Consider the following 27,747-nt stretch of genomic DNA (forward strand, 5'->3'; position numbering starts at 1 on the left):
CACAACCCTTTTCTTACAAAGGAGTTGTCAATTAAAAAAGAAAAAGGAAAAAGAAAAAAACATGAAAATTAGTTTGAATTTTAAACTGGCCTGCACCTCCAAATTTATGATCACTTGATAGATAGTACATTGAATGATTTGGCATGCCCCACTCCCTCAGGCTATGCTTTTCACCTACTTTTGTGTTTTGAATTTCCCTCTCTATTACTACCATAAATTGTAATTTAGGCTAAGTTTGTTTTATTTACTTTTAAAAAATAACTTAATATATAAGCAAAATAATATTATTTCACAAGCTATTTCTTGGGACACGTCAGAAATTGTTTTAATAGTTGATGAAATTTTGACTTTCTTTCTTGGCTTCTAACTAAAACCAAAATAAAATTACATCACACATGGCTCTTGAGATAGACCTTTTTATCCTTTTTTTTTTTTTTTTGTGCAAAATTGATACTGAAAAGTAAATTTGAGTGATTGAATATAATCAATATTTTTTTCACCTTTTTCTCACTTCTTTTTATCTTTTATTTTTATTTATTTTTTTATCAAAATGATTGAAAAAAGAAAAAAGAAAAAAGTCAAGAGGAAGATAAAAATTCCACCATGTTGAATGGGTATCATACCAAATATGTAATTTTACTTTTTGGGTTATTTGACACTTGTAACAAAATCTCAACCATTAAATAAATATCCAATAAAATGTTATATCCTGAATTTATCCGATATTGATTGTTGCAGAGCAATCAACATTTCGACGTCTTGGTCCCACCCATGGAGAGTCTTATGAACTAGGCCATAAAAGGTTCCTGGTTATATAAAAAAAAAATGTATATATATAAGCTAAAATACAAAAACCAAAAGATATATTAGAGAAAATCATTTCAGAAATAAATAAGCTTAAAGGCGTAATGGATGAGACTTCATATGTATTACAAATGAATGAACAGATGCAAAACGTAAGTAGAACTTCCCATCAAGGGAAGGCAATGGCATCTCTAATGACTACTTTATCATAAATGGACCTTTCTTTTTTCTTGTTCTTTTTTCAGTGTTCAGACAAGATGAAAATTGTATCACAGAATTGGTAGGACAAAAGAAAGCAGAGGACGGTGTAGTCTGCATTCAATGAAGTTTGAATTTTGGAAATGGACGGAGTGCTTTTTGTAAAAGTTACTTTCAAATGTGAGTCGGGGGGGTCTGCTTTCTCCTCACGTTTCTTGGTTCCTGTGCTGTGACGCATGAGATTTGTCTACCTTTCAATCTGGTTCAAATAATAATGCAAAGATTTCCATAAAAGTTAAGCAAAAGACACCACACTTTTCTTGGCATGAGAAACCCAAATACCTGAACAGAAACGAACTGAACAGTATGTGCACTAACCGTTTTTGTTCTTATTCAAATTCTCTTTGTTCTCCTCCTTTTTCTAATTGGTGATGTGGTTCTGCACAGATTCAGAGATTTTGTGAGGGCTACCCGCCTTGGAGAACAAGGTGGGTGTGTGAAGATTGAATTGATGTGTTTAATTGTGAATGCTGGTTTCAGTGATTTGTTGGGAACCTAGAGTTGAGTCAAAAGGCCCAGAAAATGATTTGAGTTGATGCTCATCTTCTTTGCAGTTTTGGGGAGTTTTTGTATCTGTGTTTGCATTGGTTGCATCTTTTAAGGCCTGTTTACTTGTATGATTTGTTGGGAATTTAGGGTTAAATCACAAAACCCAGAAAATATTTTGGTTTGATTGTTCCATTTTCTTTTCATTTCTGGGGGGTTATTGGAACTGTCTTTGCATTGGTTTCTCTAGAACAATTGCCCCCTTCTGTGTTGTTTGGTATTGAACTAGCTCTATGGATTTTCTGCATTCATTGTGAGAGTTTCCATGAAAACTAGTATAGTTTATGGCATATAAACCTTTTAATTTGTGGCTGTATCGGCACTTTGGCAGAGATTCAATTTTGATGAGATGGGGTGCATGTTATCAACGCTTAATGATTCCAGGGAAAAAAGGAGGAGGTCAAGAAATGTTGGGGAGATTGTTGTGTTTGTTCCCGGATTGAGAACTCCTAAAGCTATGGACTTCTCTGGACAACTTGGTGATGGGTTGTCTAGGAGTTTGGTGGAGCGCCTATCGGCTCTTAGGACTAGAATTGTGGTGATGGCTGGCGAAGAAGGATTGGTGCCTGCAAAATCAAGAAGAGTAGCCACAAGACATGGTTTGTTTAGTTGTGGAGTTGCCTGTAGGTTGTTTTTGGCTATGGTTAATAAGTTTTTTCTTCCCTATTTTCATGGTTGGTTTGTTCTGCAGGAGGCTCGGCCATGGCTGATCTTCAGCAGGCTCTTGAAGATTACCTCCCAGTTCTGCTGGGACTAGCTCAAAACGGTATGTGAAAGGGCCTGTAAGTTTGAATTCTTCTACCTAAGCCACTTTAAGTTTGTTTTCTGTTGGGCAACAAGAAATTTGAGTGTCATCCTATTTCTTATATGAAAACACAAGTCAACTAAATGAGATGGTCAAATTTGGGTGGTTGAAAACGACGAAAAATCTTTTACGTAAGTGTGATTTATCTGAGTTCAAGCTCTACTATGAGCTAAACAGGTCCTATCACTCTATTTACTTTAAGTTATTCTACAAGTCTCTAAACAGAGGTATAGCTCTCTCTTTCTTTGATGTACACTTGACATGCCTGTGGTCTCCTTAGCAGCTACGGGCAAGATGCATATTTAATAAAGGCCACTATTCCTAACAGAAGGATTGCCCATGGTCATAGTTTATTTAGGCTGACTATGAATTTGGTTCTTTCAAAAGATTGGGTAGTGAGACTGGGAATTAAACAAAATGGAACAAAGAAGAAGATATAGTCTGCAAAATTATCATAATGAATTTTCGTAGGAAAAAAGCTCAGTTTTTTTTACAGGATCAGAGCTACATTACACTCGCACGATCTTTTTATTGGTATTAGAAGTCCTTTATTTGCATTGTTATGCCTGTTTTACACTATGGTTAGGCCACCAATGCTATTCCTAAACCCCATCCTTGCTGAGAGCCAAGTAGGTATCCCCCACTTTGAGGGGAGATTTCCAAGACTTCGATTTTTTTTGGGTGTTTACGCCTGTTTAAGATGAACTCTGATTGTTTCCTCAACCACATTATTCAGCACACCAGCTACAACATAAATTGCAATTTGATTGGATAAATCAGGAAGATGACACAGAGGTAAGACACCATCACACCAGCTGGACCCCTGACTTGATCCATGTGACTACTTAAATTTCCTTGTCTGAATCAGATTGCATTTTCAGGAGACGGCCATGTCAAATTGTTGGTATGAGGTACTCTCGGTTTTGCACTTGATGGCCATGCTATCCTTATTGCAGGCTAACTTATTGCTTCTTCCCAAAACACCTGCTGATGGTTACCAGTCAACAGTATCAGAAGGTGAGGATATATTGTGAATGGTGCTCCGGTTCCTCTCTAGTTTTTGTTAGTTTTGGTAATAATGAACTGAGGAAACACACATCCTAAAATGGTATCTTCCTAGGATGAGTTTGAACGTTTTAATGAACTTACAGAATTGTCTGTTCTTCACTGTTCTACTTCATTAGGTTCATTTTTGCCATCTTAATGGGTTTTCCATGCCATTAGTGTTCTCTTAAAAAGCTTAAATTGTAAGGATTCGACTCTTATTGTATATCATGCTCTTAACACCTCCTCATGTGCAGCTTAATTCCTTAACATGAGAGGCATCCCAAATAATTAGAGACCTTTTGTTAAGTAGAGCTCTGATACCATATTGAACCTAAGAGCTTAGAATGTTAGGATTTCGACCCAATGATGTATTTGGTGCTCTAGCAGAAACCAAAATCAGAAAATTCACACTCCTAGAGAGTATTAGTTGTAAAGTGTATGTATGATCTTTCATCTTTAATGCCTTTGTTTTATTAGAAGACCAATGCTGTTGCTTTTCTGATATACAAAGTCCATGATGCTTAGCTTCCTAAGGCTCCTAAAACCGAGCTCTTTGTGTTTGGGTTGGTCGAGCTGGGGGACTCTGTAGGCTGCTCGGCTGCTCTTTTGATGTCTTGTTCCATTTTCTGCTTTTGCACTTCGTATGAAATATCATTTTTATGTCCTGTATCAGAGAGCAGACGAGCTTCCATCGATATTTTTCTCAAGGCAGCAGGATATTTAGATTTTGCTATCCAACATGTTCTCCCTCAGTTCCCACCTGAACTCAGGTTTGCTGATAGACTTCTTACTGAAAACTTTACAAACTGAAATATTCTGGAGTCATGACGTAATTTTTCCAAAAATTTTCTTTGAAGGCTCTAATTAACTTTGGAATCACTTACTGTAGGAAAGATCTACCATTGGACCTGGCAGAAGGTGTGTTACGAGCTCTTTGCCTGCAAGCACTCAGTCAGGTTGAATTTTCATTCATTTCTATTATATCTTTCTTTATGTAGTTTTCGGGTTTGGCATCTGACTGTTGCCTTTGAAACATATGAACCTATGCCATCCTTTATGATCTTTTTTATTGCAAAACTGTAACATAACATAAATATATTGCAAGCACAACTCCTAACAACTCAAACCTGTAGAAAAATTGGTTGTCCGACAAGCAACTCAAACTTAGAAAAATTGGTTGTCCTACATATTATCAAAACCTCATTTAGCAGGAGGGCCCAAAGGAGGCTGTCCGTGATTTACTTGCTTACATACCTGTCTGTCCTCCACCTGTGGCGATGAGGCCACATACATATGGGAACTTTAGACATGTAGACCCTAGAGATATCAAATAAACCTAAGTCATTTATCTCAAAATAGAACCATGAATGCTTTGCGGAACAGAATGAGTGTGAGAGGAAGAATCATTCCTAGTAAAGGTTTCTAGTATCACTTACTTTCATATGACAAAATTTTGCATTATAAAAAAGCTTTTACTCCTTTAGCTTAATGTCTTTGCTATATATGATATAGGGTGTAGATATTCAACTTGGAATGGCAATTGATAGTGTTAAAGCTACAACAGCAGTAAAGCGAAGGCTCGCATGTGAGATGGTAACATATTGGCATCAGGTAAAAGTCTAAGCTCTGAACTAAACCTCATTCCCTGCCCTTAATATCAGACACCCAAACCCAGGGGTACCATACAAATCTTGTGGAGACCTTATGGACCCATCTGTATCACATCAATGGAGTCTCCAACCCATAACCAATAAGGGTGCATTTGGTATGTGGTAATAGGAATGGAAATAGGATGCAATCAATGAAGGTGAATCATACTACCATGTAGAAGAGAGGAATCAATATCTTAGTAAGAGTAAGATTTGATTTCCAACATAATAACAAAGAAATTTTTATTTCTATTCCCATTTTAAAAAACAATACAAACACATTAATGAAAGAGAATGGAATTAATTTTCCATTCCTATTCTCTATTCCAACATTCCAAACATGGCCCAACAGATCCTAAACATTTGTTCTCTTTTGAAGATGGAATGCGATCCCTTTCTTACAAGTGAACTTCTTTAAAAAAGCTTGGTTAAAATGGGAGTTTGGGATAAATTCCTACACATTCTTCTCAAAAGTTGGTTGTTAACTTCAGTTTAAGTACTCATACATCTTGTGGGTTCTCTTGGTTCTAACCCTAAATTGAGTGATTTGAGAATATAAGTCAATCAATTCAAGCTATTTTATGCAGGCTCAACAAACCATTACCAACTTTCCACTAGCAAATGAATGGGGGGAAAAGCATAAGCTTTTTGTCACCTGGAAGTATATTGAATCCAAGGTATATCATGCTTCATTTTTACAACATATTGATGGTTTATCTCACGATATTCTTGACCATGTTACCATCACTTAGACGCTATGCTATAAACCTTTTTGAACTGTAAGCTGATTATGCTTCCTTTGTTCTACTGTACTCGGTCCATGTTATTGATAATGAATCTACAAAGTAAAGATAGAAGGCTGTTTATTTTGGGAAATGGCATAAAGTAACAGAGTGGCATAGCTCAGGAATGAGGCGAATCTACCTAGACTTATTCATGCAGTAGTTGAATAGTAGGTGAGTGACAGCATGGCAACAAGGGTGACAGTACAACTTGAGTTCTTCGAGTAGATGACATAGGCTAAACCTTGCATGATCTTAGTATTATGGTAGTTGAATAATAAGCAACATGCTTAAGCTGATCTTTTATGAATTTGTCAGTACCAATATTATGATATTTTTATAAAACACCAATATGTGTTGAAGAGAGCTAATGGTATATGAAAATTGTTTCCCACCCGTTAATGTTATATTAAGTTGTTGGATTGCAGTCAATTAGTTGTTAAACCCAGATTTGCAGTACTAGTGTGATGCATCAAATAACTCCATTCATATGTCAGGTTGCTGCATACTATTATCATGGTTTAATCCTTGAAGAGGGGAACAGTGAAAGATCTCATGCAATGGCTGCAACCGCTCTACAAGCAGCAGATGAATTTCTCAGAGAAAGCAAGAAGGCCTGTGAGGCCTTCAATGAGGCACCTCCTTTATCAAGGTGGTCTCTATTGATCATTACATGAAGATTCTACTTTGTTTACCATATATACGTCACTGTATCACCTGACTGACTGTTATTTCACTACAAACACACTCCTACTTAATTTTGTCAAGAAAAAATGGGGACATTGGGTTTCCTTTTAATTAACTACTCTATTTCCTACAGAAATCCACCAGTTTGGGGGACAATTAAATACCTCCTAGAGAAGTTCCCCAAAGATGCTTCAAGCAAGGTAAAAGAGAAGCAAGATCCATACAGTCATGAAAGGTAAGTTGGTTAGTATTGATGGATTTTTTAGTCTCTCAACACCAAGGGCTTAGGCGATAATTGCTCTTCAAAATAGAAAACAGTTTTTTGACTACAAAAATCTGTTGGGAAAATAATTTTGATTGAAAATCTTAAAATAGGATGACCTTTTTAGAAACAAATTTCAGGTGTTTTTATTTATTTTTTTCCTTTTTGTCAAACATTTGAAAATACAAAAAATACACCCAAAACATTGCATTTTGCATAAGAGCACAATGCCTTCACATAGAATAGACATAAAAAAACTGCTTTCTAAGAACTAATATCAAAAACTGATTTTTAAGAACTGTTATAAAAAAAAAATGCTGCTGAGCAAACCCTACAATTCTCCATTGATATTGATTCAAGAAGTTGGTTTAAGCCTTAATTGTGCTTCACTGCTCAATCTTTTTACAGACATTAAATAGGATATGCTACTTATAATACATGCGTTTATGCTGAATGATTTTGTTTTCAGGATCATGCAGATGGCTCCAGCATTGCCAGAATTTGCATTGTCATTGAAACCTGATGAGTATCGGTTTCCTCCGGTGGACCCATCGTGGAACAATGAGTTACAGGGATCAAACTTGCCTTCAACCAGGTGACAAGGCATACAGCAACTCAGACACGTCAAGAGAAAAGCCTAGCTGGTTGCCTTCGGCGATCAGGAGCCATTTTTTCATCCTACCCTTATAGATAACTAGTCTGGGTATATCAGCAGACCGTATGAAAAATGCCTCCTAAAAGAAATCGTTAAATGTTCATTTTCTTGGGTCCCCAATTTCTACTAATTTTCCTAGTTATCAATTCTTCTTCACTTCAGTAACTTCAAACTGGTAAGGCTTAGGGAATGAGTTTGACAATAAGAGTAACTAGAAACATGAGATAAAGCCTATTTTTGCGGTTGGTTTTCACGTCACTTCTGAGTACTTTGCCAAGAAATCGGTCACGAAGATTTTATAACTACAATCCATTTTGTAGGAATGCAGATAAAGCATGGATCTGCCCTATAACCATCATCCCCCCTGTAAACAATGTGCCGTTTGCTTGAAACTGGTTTGAAGTTACACTTCATATCATGTAATATGCAGCATGGAAGACAACACAAGCACAAAGATTTTCACTTTCATCCTCAAGTAAACAAATAATGCTACAAATTGTGATTCAATCCTAATATAGAAAGTAAAACTTGACTAAGTTCCAGAACTAAATCAGTTGTTTCATAAATTAGGAAAACGGTATTCTAGTAGTTTCATACCCTAGAGTCAAGCAGGATGTGAAAAAAAAAAGGGGATCTGTTCTACCAGTGTAACAATAGTAGGATCATCTAGTCGATTATGAAATGAATAGTAGTAGTTGTGAGAATATGTGATTGCTAATCATCCACACAGCAATAGAAACTCAAAAATGTAAAACCAAAATTACCAATTTTCTTCACCCCCATAGAATAGAGAGACTGTTAAAAAAATAAATGAGAATAACATTTACCAATAAGTTGGAAATCACCTTCTGCGTTCCCATATCTTTTGACCTTAATAAACAACTCCAGCCTTTTATGGATGCTCTTGGTTTCAACTATGAAAAACACATCCTATGCATGACCATATATATGAATTATCAAGAGTTGATTCCAGCAACAATCAGGCCTAAGCTGATGTGGTCCTGCCAAAAGAAATCCCTTCAAGGTGTAATTCCATCTCTTCTCCAAAAGTTATTTCCATCTCAGATTATTCCTGATGTAATGCACACAACACTGTGTAAGATGTTGCTGACCGCGTTTGTCAAGAGAACATTATATAATCAGCAGCATGTTCTATGACCTGATCAGCTTTGCACACGGCCAAGGGTAGGAACCATGTTTAAAGCCTTGAGTATAAAAGTATCTACGAAGGCTTCTTCTTTGAGCTTCTCAAATCTGCACCCAACAAAATTGCTTAACAAAAAGAAAATATGCAGGAAATACTTGTACTACGAAGCTCAACATAAGAAAAATCAACCCTAGGCCTCTTTCTTGTCAAAGGCAACAATCAACAGACCAACACTAGAAAGCAGCTAAGGTGGGGGTCAAGGAGCCTGGCATAATTCCACTACTTAATAACACAATATGGAAGAAGATCCAAGAACTTCAGGAAAGGGGTAAATCAGCAGAATTACAAGCAGGAGACAATATGAGAATATTATGGACAGGATTCTAGGAAGGTTGATCAGCAGGTAGTAGGTAAGTGCATTAAAAAGAGGAGCATTCAGATCTAAATGCAACCCCAACAGGAGATAAATTTAATTTCATTAGAGGAGAGCTTTCTTCATCTACAATGAAGATCATTGACAGCATCAACACGGGGACAACAGTTCAAACCCAGTGTTTCAAAAAGAAATGGGCAGTCAAAAGGTTCATGGTAGCGAGGTAGGATAATAAGTAGCTTACATAAATGGAGAATACCACTAGATTGAATGCCAATTAAGAAGATTGGGAATAATGTAGATAGAAATTGTACTCACAAATTTTGAGAGTCTAGCAAAAGAAGTAATACTATAGGAAAAATATGCGAACAGAAATTTTGTATTAAAATAATTGTGAGGTACAATCTTTGTGATAATATTCTTTACAAACGAATATTTTTCCTCTGATTCATTCACTTTGATCACAATCCAAAGGACGATCACAATTGAGGGTGTAAAATGGTTTGTTACCGAATGAATTCGTTGAATGACGAATAACACATGTATTGTGCTTCTATGATTTCTCGCACTTGTAAGGATATTTTGTGAAGTCTCTTTTTCCATGTGAAGTTGTTTTTCCCAATCCTCTCCATTGAAGGAAGTCACCATTATTTATAGATGAAATTAGAAAGTTAAATTTAGAATCCTTAAGATTTGATTACTTAATTCACGGAATTTGGCTCCTTCATCATTGTAGTAACTTGTCTACTTCATTTAGAAAATTTGTCAATAAGAGAATATTTATTTTTAATTCTCTTTTGATTTCAATCGAAAGATTTATTTCCTTTATTTATGATTTTTTTTAATAGATAAGTGAGAGAATATATTAAAAAGTGCTAGCAAAAAGGCGCATCAAAGTACACACGAAGTATACAACATACGCGCAAAGGCTAGCTAGATGAAGAGGGAAGAGAAAATACCAACCACCCTGAAAACCACCAAACCATGGCCCCCTAAGAACAATTGAACATTCTCTGGTGGGAAGGACTAGGACAAAAACACCATCAACACCGCAAAAAGACTTGTAAAGCCTAGCACAAAACAAAAAACATGCCTGAGACCTTCTGAAACCAAAAACCTGCAAACAAACTATAATAATAAAAACTAAGATCCTGCTGCCCCCCTTCCTTTTCCTCTGACTAAGAGAGGAGAACAGTTGTAATTGATTGGCCATTCCAGTTTTCGCATCTCCCTCTCCAAATGAGCAGCCAAAAACGACTTCCTCTTCCCCCCTACAACCTTAATCCCACGACCTTTTCATGACTCCATTCTCCTCATAAGGGAGTTGATTTTCTTTTCAACCCCCGCCACTGGCAAACCCAAAAAGCTATTGAGCATGACTAAGTTAATCAGGAAGGCTAACTAGCCAATCTTCAAAACACGACAAGCCTCCATTGCTTTACTGGCCTCTCACTCCTCAGCCCTAGTCATCACATCCATACACGAGGAATCCTTCTCTACGCTTCTTGTGAGATCCACCAACCGCCCATCTTGGAGCAACGAACTTAACGACTAAAGGCCATGACCTGGAAACCCTAAGGGGGGCCCCACCCTACCCTAACACACTTACCCGACACCATGAGAGGGAGACCCGTTCGAAGAAGGAGGAAGGTAGCAGGAAAACCTACCTTCTAACCTTGCCGCTTCTATCATGAGGACTTCCTCGACTCCCGAAACCCACTCCATTTGCACCATGATGCTGACCCAGCATCATGACCATGCCTAAGTGAGGGGGTCGAAAGGAGACTCCAAGGATTTATCAATCACTCCAAAGACAAGGGGGCTTAAATGCCCTGTAGGGAAACTTAACCATAGGCCGCCCACTAATGGGCCTGCACTCTAAGTCCATAAGACAAGGCCCAAACTTAGGAGGCCTCGTTTGATTCCCTTCAGACATCTTAGAGGACTAGACCAGGGAGACAAGGCTCCCTACACCCCCAGCTAAGTTTTCTGAAGCCCTAAGCCCTATCAACACAGAAGACCCAGGAGCTTATTCTCTAAGCAGTTGACCAGGTTTGAAAAAGTCCTACTTGACTTATCTTGTGGGAGATGTCTCTCCCTCACATCAACAGAACTGCTAGCCTTCACTTGCATGCTTCCTTTTAGCCCCTTCCACTCTCCCTGCAGCGTGTGAGCTTCCCTCCTAGTCTTCCCTAACCTCAGATTTTCTAAGAAACTGCTTGGAAGCCACCCTTGACAACCATGGTGAAGCTTCCCACAACAGTTGTATAGCAAAAACAATTTCTCTTCCCACAACCATCAACTGTCTTAGCTTCTCTCTCACTGGAGCGAACAAGTCATCTAGCCCATTTCAGGTGCTGTCTCTCCTCAGTCTCCACGCTTACCATCACAAAACTCCCATAAGCATCACCCAACCTCTTAAAATTTAAAAAGTTATTTTCCCTACAGACAAGCTAGTAAACCTAGCACCCTCACCCTTCACCGTCGTAAACATCTTCTCTGAGGCAACCAACATTTGGCCTCTACCAGTCCAACTGCAGCCTCTTGCCCTCAAACCAAACCCCAAAAGCAAAACCTTTTTAGCCTCCGAAACATCTTCAAACTTAAATAAGATGAGAGTACCTCCCAACGAACACAACTACAAGTCTCCTTCCAAACTCCAAGAATATCGAGCCCAAAATTTCAACGAGTCCAAAACTATCACGCAGCTTGAATGACAGTCCCACCTCCCCACCGGACACTTCTTAAGGGACTCCAGGTTACATAAAAAACCTCCTGTCTCACTCTCTATCCAGAATGCATCGCCCAAAGGCCTCTTGCCTCTGTTCAGCACCTCTGCAAAGGACACAGGCTTTAGCAGATTGCCACCACCCTTTTCCTCCTGGAGCTTAAACTGCTCTTTAAATTCCTCCACAGGCCTAGACTCAGGGATAACCCCAATGCTCCTGAGTTTAGAGGCAAGGATCTTCCAACCCCCTTGGAAAAGATTACCCTCTGGGAAAACAAGAGAGAACCTTTTCTCCTCTATACACAGTTGAACAGAATCAGAATCTTCCAGCTTTGTTGCTGCGCAACTGTATGCAGCCCCTTCCACCCTCATTCCACACCCTTCTGAAAGGCTTCTTCACCTTCCCTATAGAACAGTCTTCCATGCCCTCCAAAAGCCTAGCAAGACTCTTTTCCCTAAATCTAATCCAAGAGGACAATCCCACCCCCTCTCTACAATCTTTCCCATCGTCTTACCATTTACAAACTCCAACAAAATCTCAAAAGATTTCGAATCTACTCTAAACCAACATCTTCCACCAAGAGAAGCGAAACCTTCTTCACCTTTGCTTCTTCCATCACCTTCCTTCTTCACCACTGCCCTCATCACCTTTGCTTGGACTACCTGTTTCATAGGTTAGGTTGGATTTGAGTTGGAAACATCAAACTAATATCAATCTAAGTTTAGCTAGAGCAAATTGTTTAGGAAATTTGTTAACAAGAGAATATTTAATTCTAATTTTCTTGTTTGATTTATTTCTGTTTACAAGACTTAATTTTGTAGCCTTCCAAATTTTGTCATGTGTCAACCTTTGAAATTGCATGTCATGTGTTCAATATGCATGATTCATCACTTGCTAAGCCCAAATTTTGTTGAGCTAAGGAGTTACAATCTTGAAGAACAATATAGTGTAATTTAATCCATTAAATATTTTTTATATCTACATAAATATCTAAAACAAATAAAAAAACTGCAAACTCAAACATTTGAGAGATTGGATAAGCTTATTTAATTATGCATATATTCATCCAAAAATCATGGATTTTGATGTCTAATTGGTAGTCTATCCATCAAGTTGTGGAACATGGACCATCCAATTGGCCATATTTAGAATCCTTCATGGGGAGATATCAAACTGATTTGATAATCCTTGACCAATCAAGATTTTAGCTAATCTAGACAATTTAAAAGATAAGAAAAAAGGTGTATATATGAGTTTTGATCGCCTTGGAAATTATTAGGGAGTTCAAAAGGTAGAGGACCATCACCAACCACCCTCTTAAATAATAGTTAACTAACATTTAAAATTATGATTCAAGAATTGCCCTAGAGACGATGTTAATCACTAAATATATAAGCTGATTTTTGGGAAAGAGAGACAAACTAGCTAACTAAGAATTGGTATTAGACCAAAAATAGATGCTTAGTTTATTGACTTCATTTTTATGTCATTTTATAATTCTAGAATTTGAATAGAGGAGAATTGCATTGAAATAAAAACTTACGTAAAGTACAGTTCCTACCATGATGGCAAGTGTGTGCCTCCACATAAAATATAAAATAATATTGTTGAAATAATGCCAAAGTTAGGACTTTAATTTAGGAATAAAAAAGGAGAGATCATTTAGGATATTTCCTTATGATTTAGTTTCCTAATTTTAGGAGAGAATTAAGCTAGATTGATTGTTTCTTATTCAGTCATTTGTGTATATATATGTGTATGGTGTGTACCGATTCATGATCAATAAAGGAGTTCAGAAATTCTTCATGGTATCAGAGCCAGTTTTCTGAAACCCTAATCCCTTCTGGCCACCTCTTATTCAGGCCATCACTCATTCCGGCCAAATCTTTCTGGCCATATCTCAATCCGATCATCTCTCTCTCTCTCTCTCTCTCATTCCGGCCATCAGTCCCTGTTCTCAGAGCCAAGGGAGAAAACACTTTCCAGTCAGTCGAATCGTCGTCAGAAAACACTCACCGCCGGCAACTTTTCCGGCGAATTTTTCCGGCGAACTTTCCGGCGACGGTTTTTTCTACACCGCAAGGAGCGCCTGGAGGAGATCTCCAATTTGTCCCAAAGCACCGGAACCATAAACCCATCCACGCGCCGCCCACGCGCGTTTTTCCGGCCGGCGACTGCATCTCACGCGCCGGCGAGTGAGGGCGCGTGAGCCACTTTCCGGCGACGCGCTTCCTCCTCTAGGCTCGCCTGACGCCGACCAGCCACCCTTCCTACCTGTTTGTGCAATCCGAGCCCTGCACGTGCCTCTTTTGGGGTTCTTTTGCTTCCGCGGGCCCTCTGATCAGATTTTCCGGCGTCCTTCGGCTATTTTTTCTCAACTCCAGTCCCTGCACGTGCCTTGAAAAGTGTTCTTCTACCTTTCCGGTCCATGACAAAATACGGAATGGCATCATCACAAGTATCCAGCGTCACGTCACCAGAATCAGGGGGCAGATCTGAAATTCCAAACCTTGGTGGCAATGATTCCTCTCCTATTCTCATCACAGGACACAAATTAAATGGCCATAACTATTTACAGTGGTCACAATCTGTGTTGCTGTTCATTTGCGGTAAAGGAAAGGATGAATACCTCACTGGAGAAGCAGTCATGCCAGAAACTACAGAACCGGGTTTCAGGAAGTGGAAGATTGAAAACAGCATGATCATGTCATGGCTTATCAATTCCATGAACAATGACATAGGCGAAAATTTCTTGCTGTTTGGGACTGCAAAGGACATATGGGATGCAGCCAAAGAAACTTACTCAAGTTCTGAAAATACTTCAGAACTGTTTCAGGTTGAATCAGCTCTACATGACTTCCGCCAAGGAGAGCAGTCAGTTACTCAGTATTACAACACACTCACAAGGTATTGGCAGCAACTTGACTTATTTGAGACTCACTCATGGAAATGTTCGGATGATGCAGCAACATACAGGCAAATTGTGGAACAAAAGAGACTGTTCAAGTTCTTCCTAGGACTAAACAGGGAATTGGATGATGTTAGAGGCCGAATCATGGGCATTAAACCCCTGCCAAGTCTCAGGGAGGCTTTTTCAGAGGTTAGACGTGAAGAAAGTAGAAAGAAAGTGATGATGGGATCAAAAGAGCAACCTGCCCCAACATTGGATGCCTCTGCCCTTGCGGCTCGGTCATTTAATAGTAGTGGTGGAGATCGTCAGAAACGGGATAGGCCTTGGTGTGATTATTGTAAGAAACCAGGCCATTATAAGGAGACTTGCTGGAAGCTTCATGGCAAACCTGCTGATTGGAAACCAAAGCCACGGTTTGACAGAGATGGCAGAGCACACGTGGCTGCCAACTCTGAGAGCACCTCTGTTCCCGAGCCGAGTCCATTCAACAAAGAGCAGATGGAGATGCTACAGAAATTATTAAGCCAAGTTGGCAGTGGCAGTACTACCGGTGTAGCCTTCACTGCTAATCGAGGAGGAATGAGGCCGTGGATAGTAGACACAGGTGCTTCTGATCACATGACAGGAGATGCTGCCATTCTTCAAAATTACAAGCCAAGTAATGGTCATTCATCCGTCCATATTGCTGATGGTTCAAAGTCAAAAATTGCCGGGACAGGTTCTATAAAACTTACTAAAGACTTATATCTTGACTCTGTCCTCCATGTTCCAAACTTGGATTGCAATCTTTTGTCCATTAGCAAATTGGCTCATGATCTCCAATGTGTTACTAAATTCTATCCAAACTTGTGTGTTTTTCAGGACTTGAAATCGGGGAAGATGATTGGCAGTGCTGAACTGTGTTCCGGGCTCTACCTCCTTTCATGTGGCCAATTCTCCAACCAAGTCTCTCAAGCAAGTTGCGTACAGTCTCAGAGTATGTCAGAGTCTTTCAATTCTGTGTCAAATTCTAAGGTCAATAAAGATAGTGAGATTATAATGTTACACTATCGCCTTGGTCATCCTAGCTTTGTTTACCTTGCAAAATTGTTTCCCAGATTATTTATCAATAAAAATCCAGCATCTTATCACTGTGAAATTTGTCAGTTTGCAAAGCATACTCGAACAGTATATCCTCAAATCCCATACAAACCTTCGACTGTTTTCTCTCTAGTACATAGTGATGTGTGGGGTCCCTCCCGGATAAAAAATATTTCTGGCACTCGATGGTTTGTGACATTCGTTGATGATCATACTCGGGTAACATGGGTTTTCCTTATGAAAGAAAAGTCAGAGGTCGGGCACATTTTTCAAACCTTCAATCGTATGGTTCAAAATCAATTCAATTCCAAAATACAAGTCCTCAAGTCAGATAATGCAAAGGAATACTTTACTAGTAGTCTCAGTACTTATCTTCAAAATCATGGCATTATCCACATAAGTTCTTGCGTTGACACCCCACAACAAAATGGGGTGGCCGAACGCAAGAATAGACATCTCTTGGAGGTTGCCCGGTGCCTTATGTTTTCCTCTAATGTTCCAAACTATTTCTGGGGGGAAGCTATTCTCACAGCTACCTATTTGATTAACCGTATGCCATCCAGAGTGCTTACCTTTCAATCCCCACGTCAACTTTTCTTAAAACAGTTTCCTCACACCCATGCCGCCTCTTCTGATTTACCACTCAAAGTATTTGGTTGTACGGCATTCGTTCATGTGTATCCTCAAAATCGTAGCAAATTTGCTCCTCGAGCAAATAAGTGCATTTTTCTAGGGTATTCTCCAACCCAAAAAGGATACAAATGCTATTCTCCAACCAACAAAAGATTTTACACCACCATGGACGTCTCTTTCTTTGAACATGTCTTCTTCTATCCCAAATCTCATGTTCAGGGGGAGAGCATGAATGAACATCAAGTTTGGGAGTGGGAGTCTTTTCTTGATGGTGTACCTTCTTTTCACTCAGAGTCACCAAATCCTTCCCAATTCGCGCCCACTGAGTTGTCCACACCCATGCCGCCATCAGTTCAGCCAGCCCAGCACACAAATGTTCCTTCTCCCGTGACCATCCAGTCTCCCATGCCTATTCAACCTATAGCCCCACAACTTGCTAATGAGAACTTACAAGTTTACATCAGGAGGAGGAAAAGACAGGAATTAGAGCACGGATCACAGTCAACATGTGGCCAATATATTGACTCCAATTCAAGTCTTCCTGAAGAGAACATAGGTGAGGATAGGGCTGGAGAGGTGTTAATTCCCAGCATTGATGATTCTACTTTGCCAATTGCATTGAGGAAGGGTGTTAGGAGATGTACAGATCATCCAATTGGGAATTATGTTACGTATGAAGGGTTATCACCATCTTACAGAGCATTTGCTACTTCTCTTGATGATACTCAGGTTCCCAACACAATACAAGAGGCATTAAAAATTTCAGAATGGAAGAAGGCAGTACAAGATGAGATTGATGCACTTGAGAAGAATGGGACGTGGACTATCACAGATTTGCCGGTTGGGAAGAGGCCTGTGGGGTGCAAGTGGATTTTCACCATAAAATACAAAGCAGATGGATCAGTCGAAAGATTCAAGGCTCGTTTGGTAGCTAGAGGGTTTACACAATCCTATGGGATAGACTATCAGGAGACTTTTGCTCCTGTTGCAAAACTGAACACTATCAGGATCCTTCTCTCATTGGCTGTCAATCAAGATTGGTGCTTGCAACAACTGGACATAAAAAATGCGTTTCTAAATGGGGACCTAGAAGAGGAAGTCTACATGGAAATACCACCTGGTTTCGAAGAAAGTATGGCAAAGAATCAGGTTTGCAAACTCCAAAAATCATTGTACGGCCTTAAACAATCTCCTCGAGCCTGGTTTGATAGATTCACAAAAGCAGTCCTGAAGCTGGGCTACAAACAAGGTCAGGCTGATCATACTCTATTTGTCAAGAAATCTCATGCCGGGAAATTGGCCATATTGATAGTCTATGTCGATGATATTATTCTATCTGGAAATGATATGGGGGAGTTACAGAATTTGAAGAAGTATTTGTCAGAAGAGTTTGAAGTTAAAGACCTTGGAAATTTGAAATATTTCCTTGGTATGGAAGTGGCTAGATCAAGGAAAGGAATCGTAGTCTCTCAAAGAAAATACATACTCGATCTTCTTAAGGAGACCGGTATGCTTGGATGCAAACCAATTGATACTCCTATGGATAGTCAGAAGAAACTTGGTATCGAGAAAGAAAGTACACCGGTAGACAGGGGGAGATATCAACGGCTTGTCGGACGCTTGATTTATCTCTCACACACTCGGCCAGATATTGGCTTTGCAGTGAGTGCTGTAAGTCAATTCATGCACAGCCCCACTGAGGAACACATGGAAGCAGTCTACAGGATTCTTAGATATTTAAAAATGACACCAGGGAAAGGCCTATTCTTCAGAAAGACAGAGAACCGTGACACTGAAGTATACTCAGATGCGGATTGGGCAGGAAACATCATTGACAGGCGGTCCACTTCCGGATATTGTTCTTTTGTCTGGGGAAATCTTGTTACCTGGAGGAGTAAGAAGCAATCAGTTGTAGCCAGAAGTAGTGCAGAAGCTGAGTACAGAGCTCTTGCACAGGGAATCTGTGAAGGGATTTGGGTAAAAAGGGTTCTTAGTGAACTGGGACAAACGAGTTCATCTCCAATTCTGATGATGTGTGATAATCAGGCAGCTATAAGCATAGCAAAGAACCCCGTGCATCATGACAGGACCAAGCATGTTGAGATTGACAGACACTTTATCACAGAGAAGGTGACTAGTGAGACGGTCAAATTAAACTATGTTCCTACCAAGCACCAAACCGCAGACATCCTCACCAAAGCTTTACCTAGGCCTAACTTCGAAGACTTAACTTGCAAGCTGGGATTATATGATATATATTCTCCAGCTTGAGGGGGAGTGTTGAAATAATGCCAAAGTTAGGACTTTAATTTAGGAATAAAAAAGGAGAGATCATTTAGGATATTTCCTTATGATTTAGTTTCCTAATTTTAGGAGAGAATTAAGCTAGATTGATTGTTTCTTATTCAGTCATTTGTGTATATATATGTGTATGGTGTGTACCGATTCATGATCAATAAAGGAGTTCAGAAATTCTTCAAATATCATGTCTGATTTTTTCCAATCTTCATTTGATAAATAATTTGGAATTATTACTCTTAAAGTGAACTATTTGAACATTTTGTCTTTCCTTTTCATACAGCTTAACCCTTTTATGAGCTGCCTTCATGCTATTCCTGTCTATATTTCTAGATTTTTGAAGCCATGCAAGATCTTACTTTTTATCTCTGTAACCAATGCATTCTTATCAAAACTCTTTGAACCCACTTTCAGAAATTAAATTTATAAATTAAAATTGAATAGCAAGTTATTAGAAACTACCTTCCTGACTTTGAGAAGTGTCCAGCACCAAGTTCACATTTAAACAACAGCACATTATCATCCATCTTCATATCCCTCAGCTTTGCCACAAACTTAGCAGGTTCCGAATACATGACCCGTGGATCTGTCAAAATATGTCATTTTTCAGATTAAATACAAAGAAAGGAATACTTACATTATATAACCAGAACTAGACATGCAATCCTCCCTTCATATTCCGTGTCCAAACCATATTAGTAAAATCATAAGATAACTTGCCAATTGCAGTAATGAAATAAAATGTGTTTGGAAGTATAAAAGACTGGTGTCCAAAGTAGCATGGAGGGGAATAAAGTACATAAAGTAAAAATACTTGTTTACCTTTAACAAGATAAAAGAATAAAGAGCAAAAAGTCTCATCCAATGTGTTACCACAAGGAGAACCAACATAAATGCAAACTTACACTACTTCTGTGCTACTACAAAAATGAAAAATATTAAATAAAATAAAATTTCCATGGATTGGTTTTCCTCTCATCAGCATAAAAAATTCCTTATCTGATGCATTGTTTGTTTAAGTCAGCCAAAATAATAAATGGTTGGACTAGGTACTATAAAGTTCCACCTTAAGGGCATGGTCATTGGTGGTCCCTTTAGAAATGGGTAGAAACATCAATATAAGGGGGCTTGTAAAAGAGTATAACTTCAGAAATAATACATAAAAAAATAAAAATAAAAAACAGAAACAATATATTAACAAAAGGACAAAATGAAAAAGAAGGATGAGATGTTATTTGATCAGCCCAGCAAAAACTAATGAACAACAAGAACCCATTTATCCACATACGATATCACATTGCTCAGAGAAGAATATATTTATAGATGTTCCAGGTGGGAGCCATTTGTTATGTATGTATATTCAAGCAGCATCATGTGAAACAAAGGCAACCACAGCATTTTTCCTCACTTCACTCTACTAGGCTTCTATACTGACAGAACTACCTGCACTGATAATGAAGAAACTGAAATTGCCAAACCAAAAGTATGACTCTTTTCAATCAATAAAATTTATTTTTCTTATAAAAACAAAGTGTTAATTATGCTTACCATTCAAACCGGCTGTCACAAGAATCTTTGGGTAATTTTGAGCTTTAATCTGTGCAAATAAAGATTACAGGTCAGAACAAGAACCTTAAGAATATAAGTTTTGCAACAATAATATACATGAATCATGGTGAAAGTTGGCTATTGTAGGGTGCCTGGTTTATCTGATAGACATCACAAAAAAAATAAAAAATAAAAATAAAAATAAAAAATAAAAAATAAAAGAAAAAGAAAAAAAAGCCATCAAGTTGAAGCTGCTCACGTTATCAACAGGGGAATATGACTTCATGTAGAAGTAAAACTCCTCCTTCCGAGGGTCACCCCATTCCTGCAGCAAACAAAAATAATCATCAAGACAACATCTGACTCTAACTGCATTTATCATCATAACACAGCCACACTTTACATGGAAGAAAATATCACAAGGCCTGTATGCAGCCTCTAAAAATTGGTTAAGATATTGAAGAAGAGGCTCAATTCAGATAGTTCAGGTTGATCAGGGACAATGTAAACATCCAGTTTGGTAGAGATATGAAAGTCCAATAAAAATATTCCAGTTCCTTGAAAGATTGTAAAATCAAACCCTAAAATTTTGCTTACCTAACCATATTGAGAGGAGTAAAAACTGAATGATAATATCAACCCACTACATCCTTTTTTTAACATAAAACTGAATGATAATATCAACCCACTACGTCCTTTTTTTAACATATAACACACACATTGATAAGTTTTATGATTGTAATTAACCATTGAGCTCATTTTTGGCCCTGAAGATCAAGTGAAAACATAATCTGATATCCAATAAGCCACTAATCCTCGAATAAAAATAGGATATACCCCAAGAACACAACCATACACGCATATGAATTACATTCTGGTCATGTATATACCACATCTTAACATACACGTGTACATCAGATATGTATAATTGTCCATGTTGAAATGAAAATTTGATTTATTCACATTCTATACATACAAGAATTCCTTATTAAACACATCCAATGCGTTGAAAGAGAGAGAAAGAAAACCTTAATTCTCATTCATATATTAACTTCTTACAATAGAGAAATATATATACAAGGTTAGGTTGAACTAATTACCATATATGTGACCTATATTAAGAAAGGAAAGAAAGATTGTACACTATAAATACATTATATTCAACACTCCCCCTCAAACTGGAGCATATATGTCATATGCACCAAGCTTGTTACAAATGTATTTAATCCTAGGACCTCTGAGAGATTTAGTGAAGATGTCTGCTAGTTGATCATTTGAATTAACAAAACTTGTAGCAACACACCCTGATGTGATCTTCTCTCTAATGAAGTGACAATCAACTTCAATATGCTTAGTCCTTTCATGAAAAACTGGATTGGATGCAATATGTAATGCGGCTTGATTGTCACAGACTAGCTTTATCTGTTCATCTTTTCCAAATCTCAATTCCTGAAGGAGTTGCCTCAACCATATGAGTTCACATGTTGCCAAAGTCATAACTCAATACTCAGCTTCGGCGTTTGATCTGGCCACTACATCTTGTTTCTTACTCTTCCAGGATATTAAGTTACTTCCAATAAAAACAAAATACCTTGAGGTGGAATGCCTATCTGAGGGTGAACCAGCCTAGTCTGCATTTGTGTTACCAACAATTTGGGTATGACCCCTGTTTTCATACAACATACCTTGGTCTAGTGTTCCTTTAATATATCGAAGAATGCGGATCACAACATCCCAATGGTTGTCACATGGTGACTGTAGAAATTGACTAACCACACTCACAGGAAAAGGGATGTCTGGTTGAGTGATGGTGAGGTAGTTCAGTTTGCCTACAAGTCGTCGATATCTCCTAGGATCTCTTAGAGGCTCCCCTTGTCCTGGTACAAGTTTGACATTTGGATCCACAGGAGTGTCAACAGGTTTACATTCTAACATACCTGTTTCTTCCAAGATGTCTAAGGCATACTTCCTTTGTAACATAACCACACCTGAACTGGATTGAGCTATTTCAAGTCCCAGAAAGTACTTGAGTTTGCCCAAGTCTTTAGTTTGAAAGTGATTGAAAAGGTGTTGCTTTAGTCTTTGAATACCCTCTTGATCACTGCCTGTAATGACAATGTCATCCACAAAAACTACCAAATAGATGCACTGACTTGAAGAATTATGATGATAGAAAATTGAATGATCTGCTTCACTCCGAAGCATTCCAAACTCTTAAACAACTGAACTAAAACGGCCAAACCATGCCCAAGGAGACTGTTTCAAGCCATATAGAGAGCGGCGTAACTTGCACACTAAACTAGACTCCCCTTGAGCAACAAAACCAGGTGGTTGCTCTATATACACTTCCTCGAGAAGTTCACTATGAAGGAAAACATTCTTAATATCCAACTGATAAAGAGGCCAATGACACATAGCTGCCATGGAGAGAAATAAGAGAACATAAGCAATCTTGGCAACAGGAGAGAATGTGTCACCATAGTCACAACCATAAATTTGAGTATAACCTTTAGCAACCAAGCGGGCCTTAAGGCAATCAACCTGACCATCAGGACCAACTTTAACAGTGTAGACCCAACGACATCCAATTGTAAATTGACTAGGAGGTAAAGAAACAAGATCCCATGTGCCATTGGAGTGCAGAGTAGCCATTTCATCAACCATTGCATGTCGCCACCCAGGATGAGAAAGTGCCTCATTAGTGCTCTTAGGAAGAGAAACAGAATATAAAGTAGAGACAAAGGCAGAATAGGATGAAGATAATCGATAGTAGCTCAAAAAATTATAAATAGGATGAGGATTACTAGTAGATCGATTACCTTTCCGAAGAGCAATAGGCAAATGGTGAATAGATAACAGGGTCAAGGTAGGAGAAATCGATGGGACAGGAGGTGAGTTCAGGTACCTCAGCTAAAGAGAGAGGAGGAGCAACAACATGATGTCGACGATGATAAACCTAAAGAGGACGAGAGAGCGCATCTGAAGGGGGGAATATATAGGGAAGTGGCAATACTTCAGAAATGGGAAGAGATTCAGAGGATGAGAAGAATGGAGAGTCCTCAATGAAGGTGACATCAGCAGAGAGAAAATAACGATGAGTGTCAGGGGAATAACAACGATAGCCCTTCTGAAGTCTAGAGTATCCCAAGAAGATGCATTTCGTAGCCTTGGTGGAGAGTTTGTCCTGTCCAGGTGTGAGAGTATGAACAAAACAAGTACAACCAAAGACACGAGGAGGAAAAAAATAAAGAGGTTGCGTAGGAAAAAGGAGGGAATGAGGGATTTGGTCATGTGATATAGATGAGGGCATACGATTAATCAAGTAACAGGCTGTAAGAACAGCATCCCCCCAAAAACGAAAAGGAGCATGACTATGGAGAAGGAGGGTACGAGCTATCTCAACAAGATGTCGATTTTTACGTTCAGCAACCCCATTTTGTTGAGAAGTATGAGCACAAGATGATTGATGGAAGATCCCATGTTGGGACATAAAAGAAGTAAAGGGTGTAGAAAAATATTCCCGAGCATTGTCACTACGTAACACTCGAATAGAAACATTGAATTGTGTTTGGATTTCAGCATAAAATTTCTGGAAAATAGAGAATAACTCAACTTGATTTTTCATTAAAAATAACCAAATACATCTTGAATAATCATCAATGAAAGTGACAAAATACTGAAATCCTAAAGTAGACGCGGTCCAATACGGACCCCAAATATCAGTGTGGACAAGTTCAAAAGGAAACTTTGCCCGATTATTCAAACGCTTTGGGAACGAGATACGAGTATGTTTCCCAAGATGACACGACTCACACGCAAGCGACGACAAAGTGGAAAAACGAGGGACCATCTTCTGGAACTTGGAGAGACTAGGATGACCCAGACGATTGTGAATGAGAAGAGGAGCATCAGTGGAAATGCAAGCTGCAGGAAATGAAGGTGATGTGAGGTGATAGAGGCCTTGAGACTCACGCTCTATGCCAATCGTCTTCCCCGTACTCCGGTCCTGCAAGATCACAGATTTATCAGAAAAAGTGATAGAACAGTTAAGAGCGCGAATTGTTTTACTGATGGAAATAAGATTAAAAGGACAATCAGGGGCATAAAGGACAAAATGGAGAGGTAGGGAAGGGAGAGGATGAGCCAAACCAATACATTTAGCCATAGTTTGGGAACCATTAGCTAAAGTAACGGTAGGTAAGACAGAGGTAGTAGTAATAGAGGAGAAAAGGTGTTTATTACTAGATATATGATCAGATGTTCCAGAATCTAGAATACATGGGCCAAGAGAAGGAGACTGAGTAAAGCAAACAGAGACATTATCGGTCTGAGCAACAGAAGTAACAGAAGTTGATGTGGCTGCCTGATATCAGAGATAGGCATCATAATCACTACCAGTAAGGGTGATACTTTGAGATGTGGAGCTCGTAGCGGAGTCAGGTCGAGATAGCAAAGGATCGGATGATTGAGCAATGTGGGCAGTGCAAGGAGGCCGTCCATGTAACTGATAGCAACGATCTCGTGACCAAGCTTATTACAATAGGTGCACTGAGGATGTTGTCCTCGACCCCGATTGCCACTATGTCCTCCTCGAAAGTTAGTCTGAGAGGCTAACACAGATGAATCTGACGAACCATCAGTCGACAAGGTTTGAGTAGAGGAGAGGCGTAAGAGATGAGCGAACACATCATCCAATGATGGTATTGATGGACTAGCAAGAATCTGATCTCGGACAGACTCAAAATCTGGATGAAGGCCAATGAGGGTTAACACCATAAAGAACTTGTCAGTTTGTATTTGTTGAACTTCAGCACCATTAGTGAAGGGCATCAAAGTTAAGAACTCCTCCTTAAGAGACGCAATCCGGCCAATATAAGTAGATAGATCCATGTCCTGTTGTCTCATATGAACAACATCAGAAACCACCTTATAAAATCGTTGAATATCATTCGTGTATAATCCTTTAGCTTAAGTCCAAAATTTAAAGCAGGTTTTGTAGGCACGAAGATGATGTAAAATTTTGGGATCAACAGATTGCCATAATACGCTGCATAATTGTGCATCGATTTTCTTCCATTGCACTTTGTCAACATCAGGTATAGCATCCTCAGGTGTAACAAGATGATCCTCATAACCTTGTCCCATAAACCAGAGTTCCACGGACGCTGACCAAGAGAGATAATTCTCACTACCAATCAATTTTTCCGATGTGAAAAGTTTTCTCCCTTGGCTTTGATACCATGTTGAAAGAGAGAGAGAGAAAACTTTAATTCTCATTCATATATTAACTTCTTACAATAGAGAAATATATATACAAGGCTAGATTGAACTAACTACCATATATGTGACCTATATTAAGAAAGGAAAGAAAGATTGTACACTATAAATATATTATATTCAACACAATGGACCCTAACTCCGCCTCAGACATCACATCTATTTGGTGGGGGGAAAAAATGTGGTATCCCTATCTGCATCCAATTCCTTTATACTACCAGTAGGCAATTGCAATTGCATAGGAAAATGTTGACTTCACGTTCAATCAGACAATCAATTTCTTCAAATCCAAGAATAAAGATCAATGGATTGCAAGGATTGAAAATAATGTGAACAACTTTTGGAATCAAAAGAGTGACGATGATAAGGGTACAGTCATACTTCTTGGTATAACATCACCCTTTTCTTCAACCATTTTGGGTCACAATTCAACATACAAACCATGTCACCATATTTTTTTACTAAGCAATTGTCCACCCAGGCAGTCAAAGTACTAGAATCAAATGTAGTGAATGAAAGAAAGTTAAATTAAAAATTCCAATCAAAAAGAAAGTTAAATTGAAATCAGCATGTCTGATAAGGACCTGCAGTATTTTGGAATGAAATTTTGTTTATGCAATCCTTTTAGGGTCCTTTAACAATGGCAGGCATTTGTCCAGAAATGTGCAGAATTTTCACTGAAAATAGATGAAGAGCCTATCAACACGCAAGAGAGCGCCTACTTCAAATACATTTGTCAATCAAAATAACTTTCTCAGCCCATGAGCCAAGTTTCTAAGAGCTAAGAGTTTAAATCAGAATCTAAGAGGTGAGAATTGACTTTAACTCTGGTGATAAATATAGACTCACTAAAGCAAATGAGCAACAAGCCCACACATGTGGCGATGTACTATGAAGGAGGAAAAGTTGGGCCATCCATGAAAGAGTGGTCTCAGAAAAAAGGTCTCCTAAACCAAAGCTTGAAAAGATTAGATAATGATCAATTGAGTTGCCAATGTTTCTCTTTTGGCTGTTAATATGGGAGACAATATAGACCAACTGTACTACCCTCCAATATATCAAAGTTGGGCATCAACCTCCCTGAATTGTCAATTAGTGATTCAATTCCTTGCCCAGGTACCAAAATCCAGATCTGAACTGTTATTAGAATTAATATGTAATTTAATAATTAAAAGAAATTACTAGGTTGAAAACTGACCTCCCATTCAGAAGTTGTAAGAGGGATGCTTGGATCCAGCATTGTTGTCACCACATCGACAAAAGGTACTCTAGTAACAGCAGCCTTGAATAAATCTGGCCGCATGTTAAGAACAGCACCGATAAGCAACCCTCCTGCACTTCCTCCCTGAATGCACAATTTTTCCTTTGAACAGAACTTCATCTCTATTAGATACTCAGCACAAGCAATAAAATCTGTAAATGTATTTCTCTTCTTCAACAACTTCCCATTCTCATACCACTGCCTCCCCATTTCACCACCACCACGAATGTGTGCTATTGCAAATATAAAACCCCGATCTAATAGAGAGAGCCTTGAAGCTTTGAAACTTGGATCTATGCAAATCTGTTGGCAACACAAGATTCTGCAGCTCTAACATACTTAAAATATAAATCATGAAATACAGGTGATAAACAACCAAAAAACCACACTTAATGCCACTACACCAATTTATAGACATGCTTAACAAGGGATATTAACATGAAACAATTATGGAAATGTTTTGTCCAATTATCGCATTTACTAGTTTATCAATATATTTTCTGACAACTGAAAACCCTTTCTGATATGGCAACAGTTGTATAAGAAAGGATGGACAAAAGTGCTCAAAGAATGTGACCAAGGAAGCTGAACCCTTTTAGGTTGTTGAAGCACCCGAATAGGAGACGCACAAGAGAATGGACAGAAGCAGAGATATATTATGCCAAAAATAAGTAAAGTATTCCTCAAAAATAATAATTTAGCCATAGGTATGAGAAACCAGGGTGGAATGGTTAATTCCTTCTCTAGATAAGAAATTGCAAAAATGTGACATGCTAATGCGTACATATATATATATATATAGAAATATATATATAATCTTAAAGCAGTAATTTTGATCTTTGGAAACACTAAAACACTTGAAAATTAAAGAAACATTAGTTTCGTTTTTATTATTATTTATTTATTTATTTATTTTCTCCAAAAAATGATTTATCTCGAGGAACAGGGTAGTAAATCCTCTTGGCACAAGTAGAAGCAAGTTAATTAATCCACAA

The 27,747-nt window shown here is 38.5% G+C and overlaps 2 protein-coding genes across 6 annotated transcripts in view; one reads left to right on the plus strand and one right to left on the minus strand.

The window, feature by feature from the left end:
- Positions 1 to 1,054: 1,054 nt before the first annotated feature.
- Positions 1,055 to 7,610, plus strand: LOC100242158 (uncharacterized). Of its 3 annotated transcripts, none has more exons than XM_010657677.3 (13): positions 1,055 to 1,366; positions 1,450 to 1,490; positions 1,940 to 2,207; positions 2,300 to 2,374; positions 3,150 to 3,208; positions 3,295 to 3,430; positions 4,134 to 4,230; positions 4,350 to 4,416; positions 4,973 to 5,071; positions 5,697 to 5,786; positions 6,389 to 6,543; positions 6,712 to 6,813; positions 7,310 to 7,610. In XM_010657677.3, exons 3-13 carry the CDS (start codon positions 1,958 to 1,960, stop codon positions 7,437 to 7,439), a joined length of 1,260 nt encoding a protein of 419 aa, XP_010655979.1. In that variant the 5' UTR covers positions 1,055 to 1,366; positions 1,450 to 1,490; positions 1,940 to 1,957; the 3' UTR covers positions 7,440 to 7,610. The 3 variants fall into 3 exon arrangements, with proteins under 3 accessions (XP_010655979.1, XP_059595879.1, XP_010655981.1); XM_059739896.1 differs by having other exon boundaries at positions 1,120 to 1,366; positions 1,450 to 1,825; XM_010657679.3 differs by having other exon boundaries at positions 1,123 to 1,366; positions 1,993 to 2,207.
- A 531-nt stretch (positions 7,611 to 8,141) lies between these two features.
- Positions 8,142 to 27,747, minus strand: part of LOC100254145 (uncharacterized) — a 66,154-nt gene continuing 46,548 nt past the window's right edge. Inside the window, exons 7-12 of one of the 3 annotated variants that reach the window (XM_010657676.3) lie at positions 26,690 to 27,055; positions 20,474 to 20,539; positions 20,215 to 20,263; positions 19,129 to 19,252; positions 8,655 to 8,749; positions 8,142 to 8,567 (exon numbers count right to left, since the gene is read on the minus strand). In XM_010657676.3, coding sequence (XP_010655978.1) covers positions 8,659 to 8,749; positions 19,129 to 19,252; positions 20,215 to 20,263; positions 20,474 to 20,539; positions 26,690 to 27,055 — 696 coding nt within the window. In that variant the 3' untranslated portion in view covers positions 8,142 to 8,567; positions 8,655 to 8,658. Of the gene's footprint in view, positions 8,750 to 9,865; positions 10,086 to 19,128; positions 19,253 to 20,214; positions 20,264 to 20,473; positions 20,540 to 26,689; positions 27,056 to 27,747 lie in introns of those variants that run through there. The other 2 variants (XM_002267855.4, XM_010657674.3) reach the window with 2 other exon arrangements.

This window comes from Vitis vinifera, chromosome 10 (genome assembly GCF_030704535.1).
Source record: "Vitis vinifera cultivar Pinot Noir 40024 chromosome 10, ASM3070453v1".
Classification (NCBI taxonomy): domain Eukaryota; kingdom Viridiplantae; phylum Streptophyta; class Magnoliopsida; order Vitales; family Vitaceae; genus Vitis; species Vitis vinifera.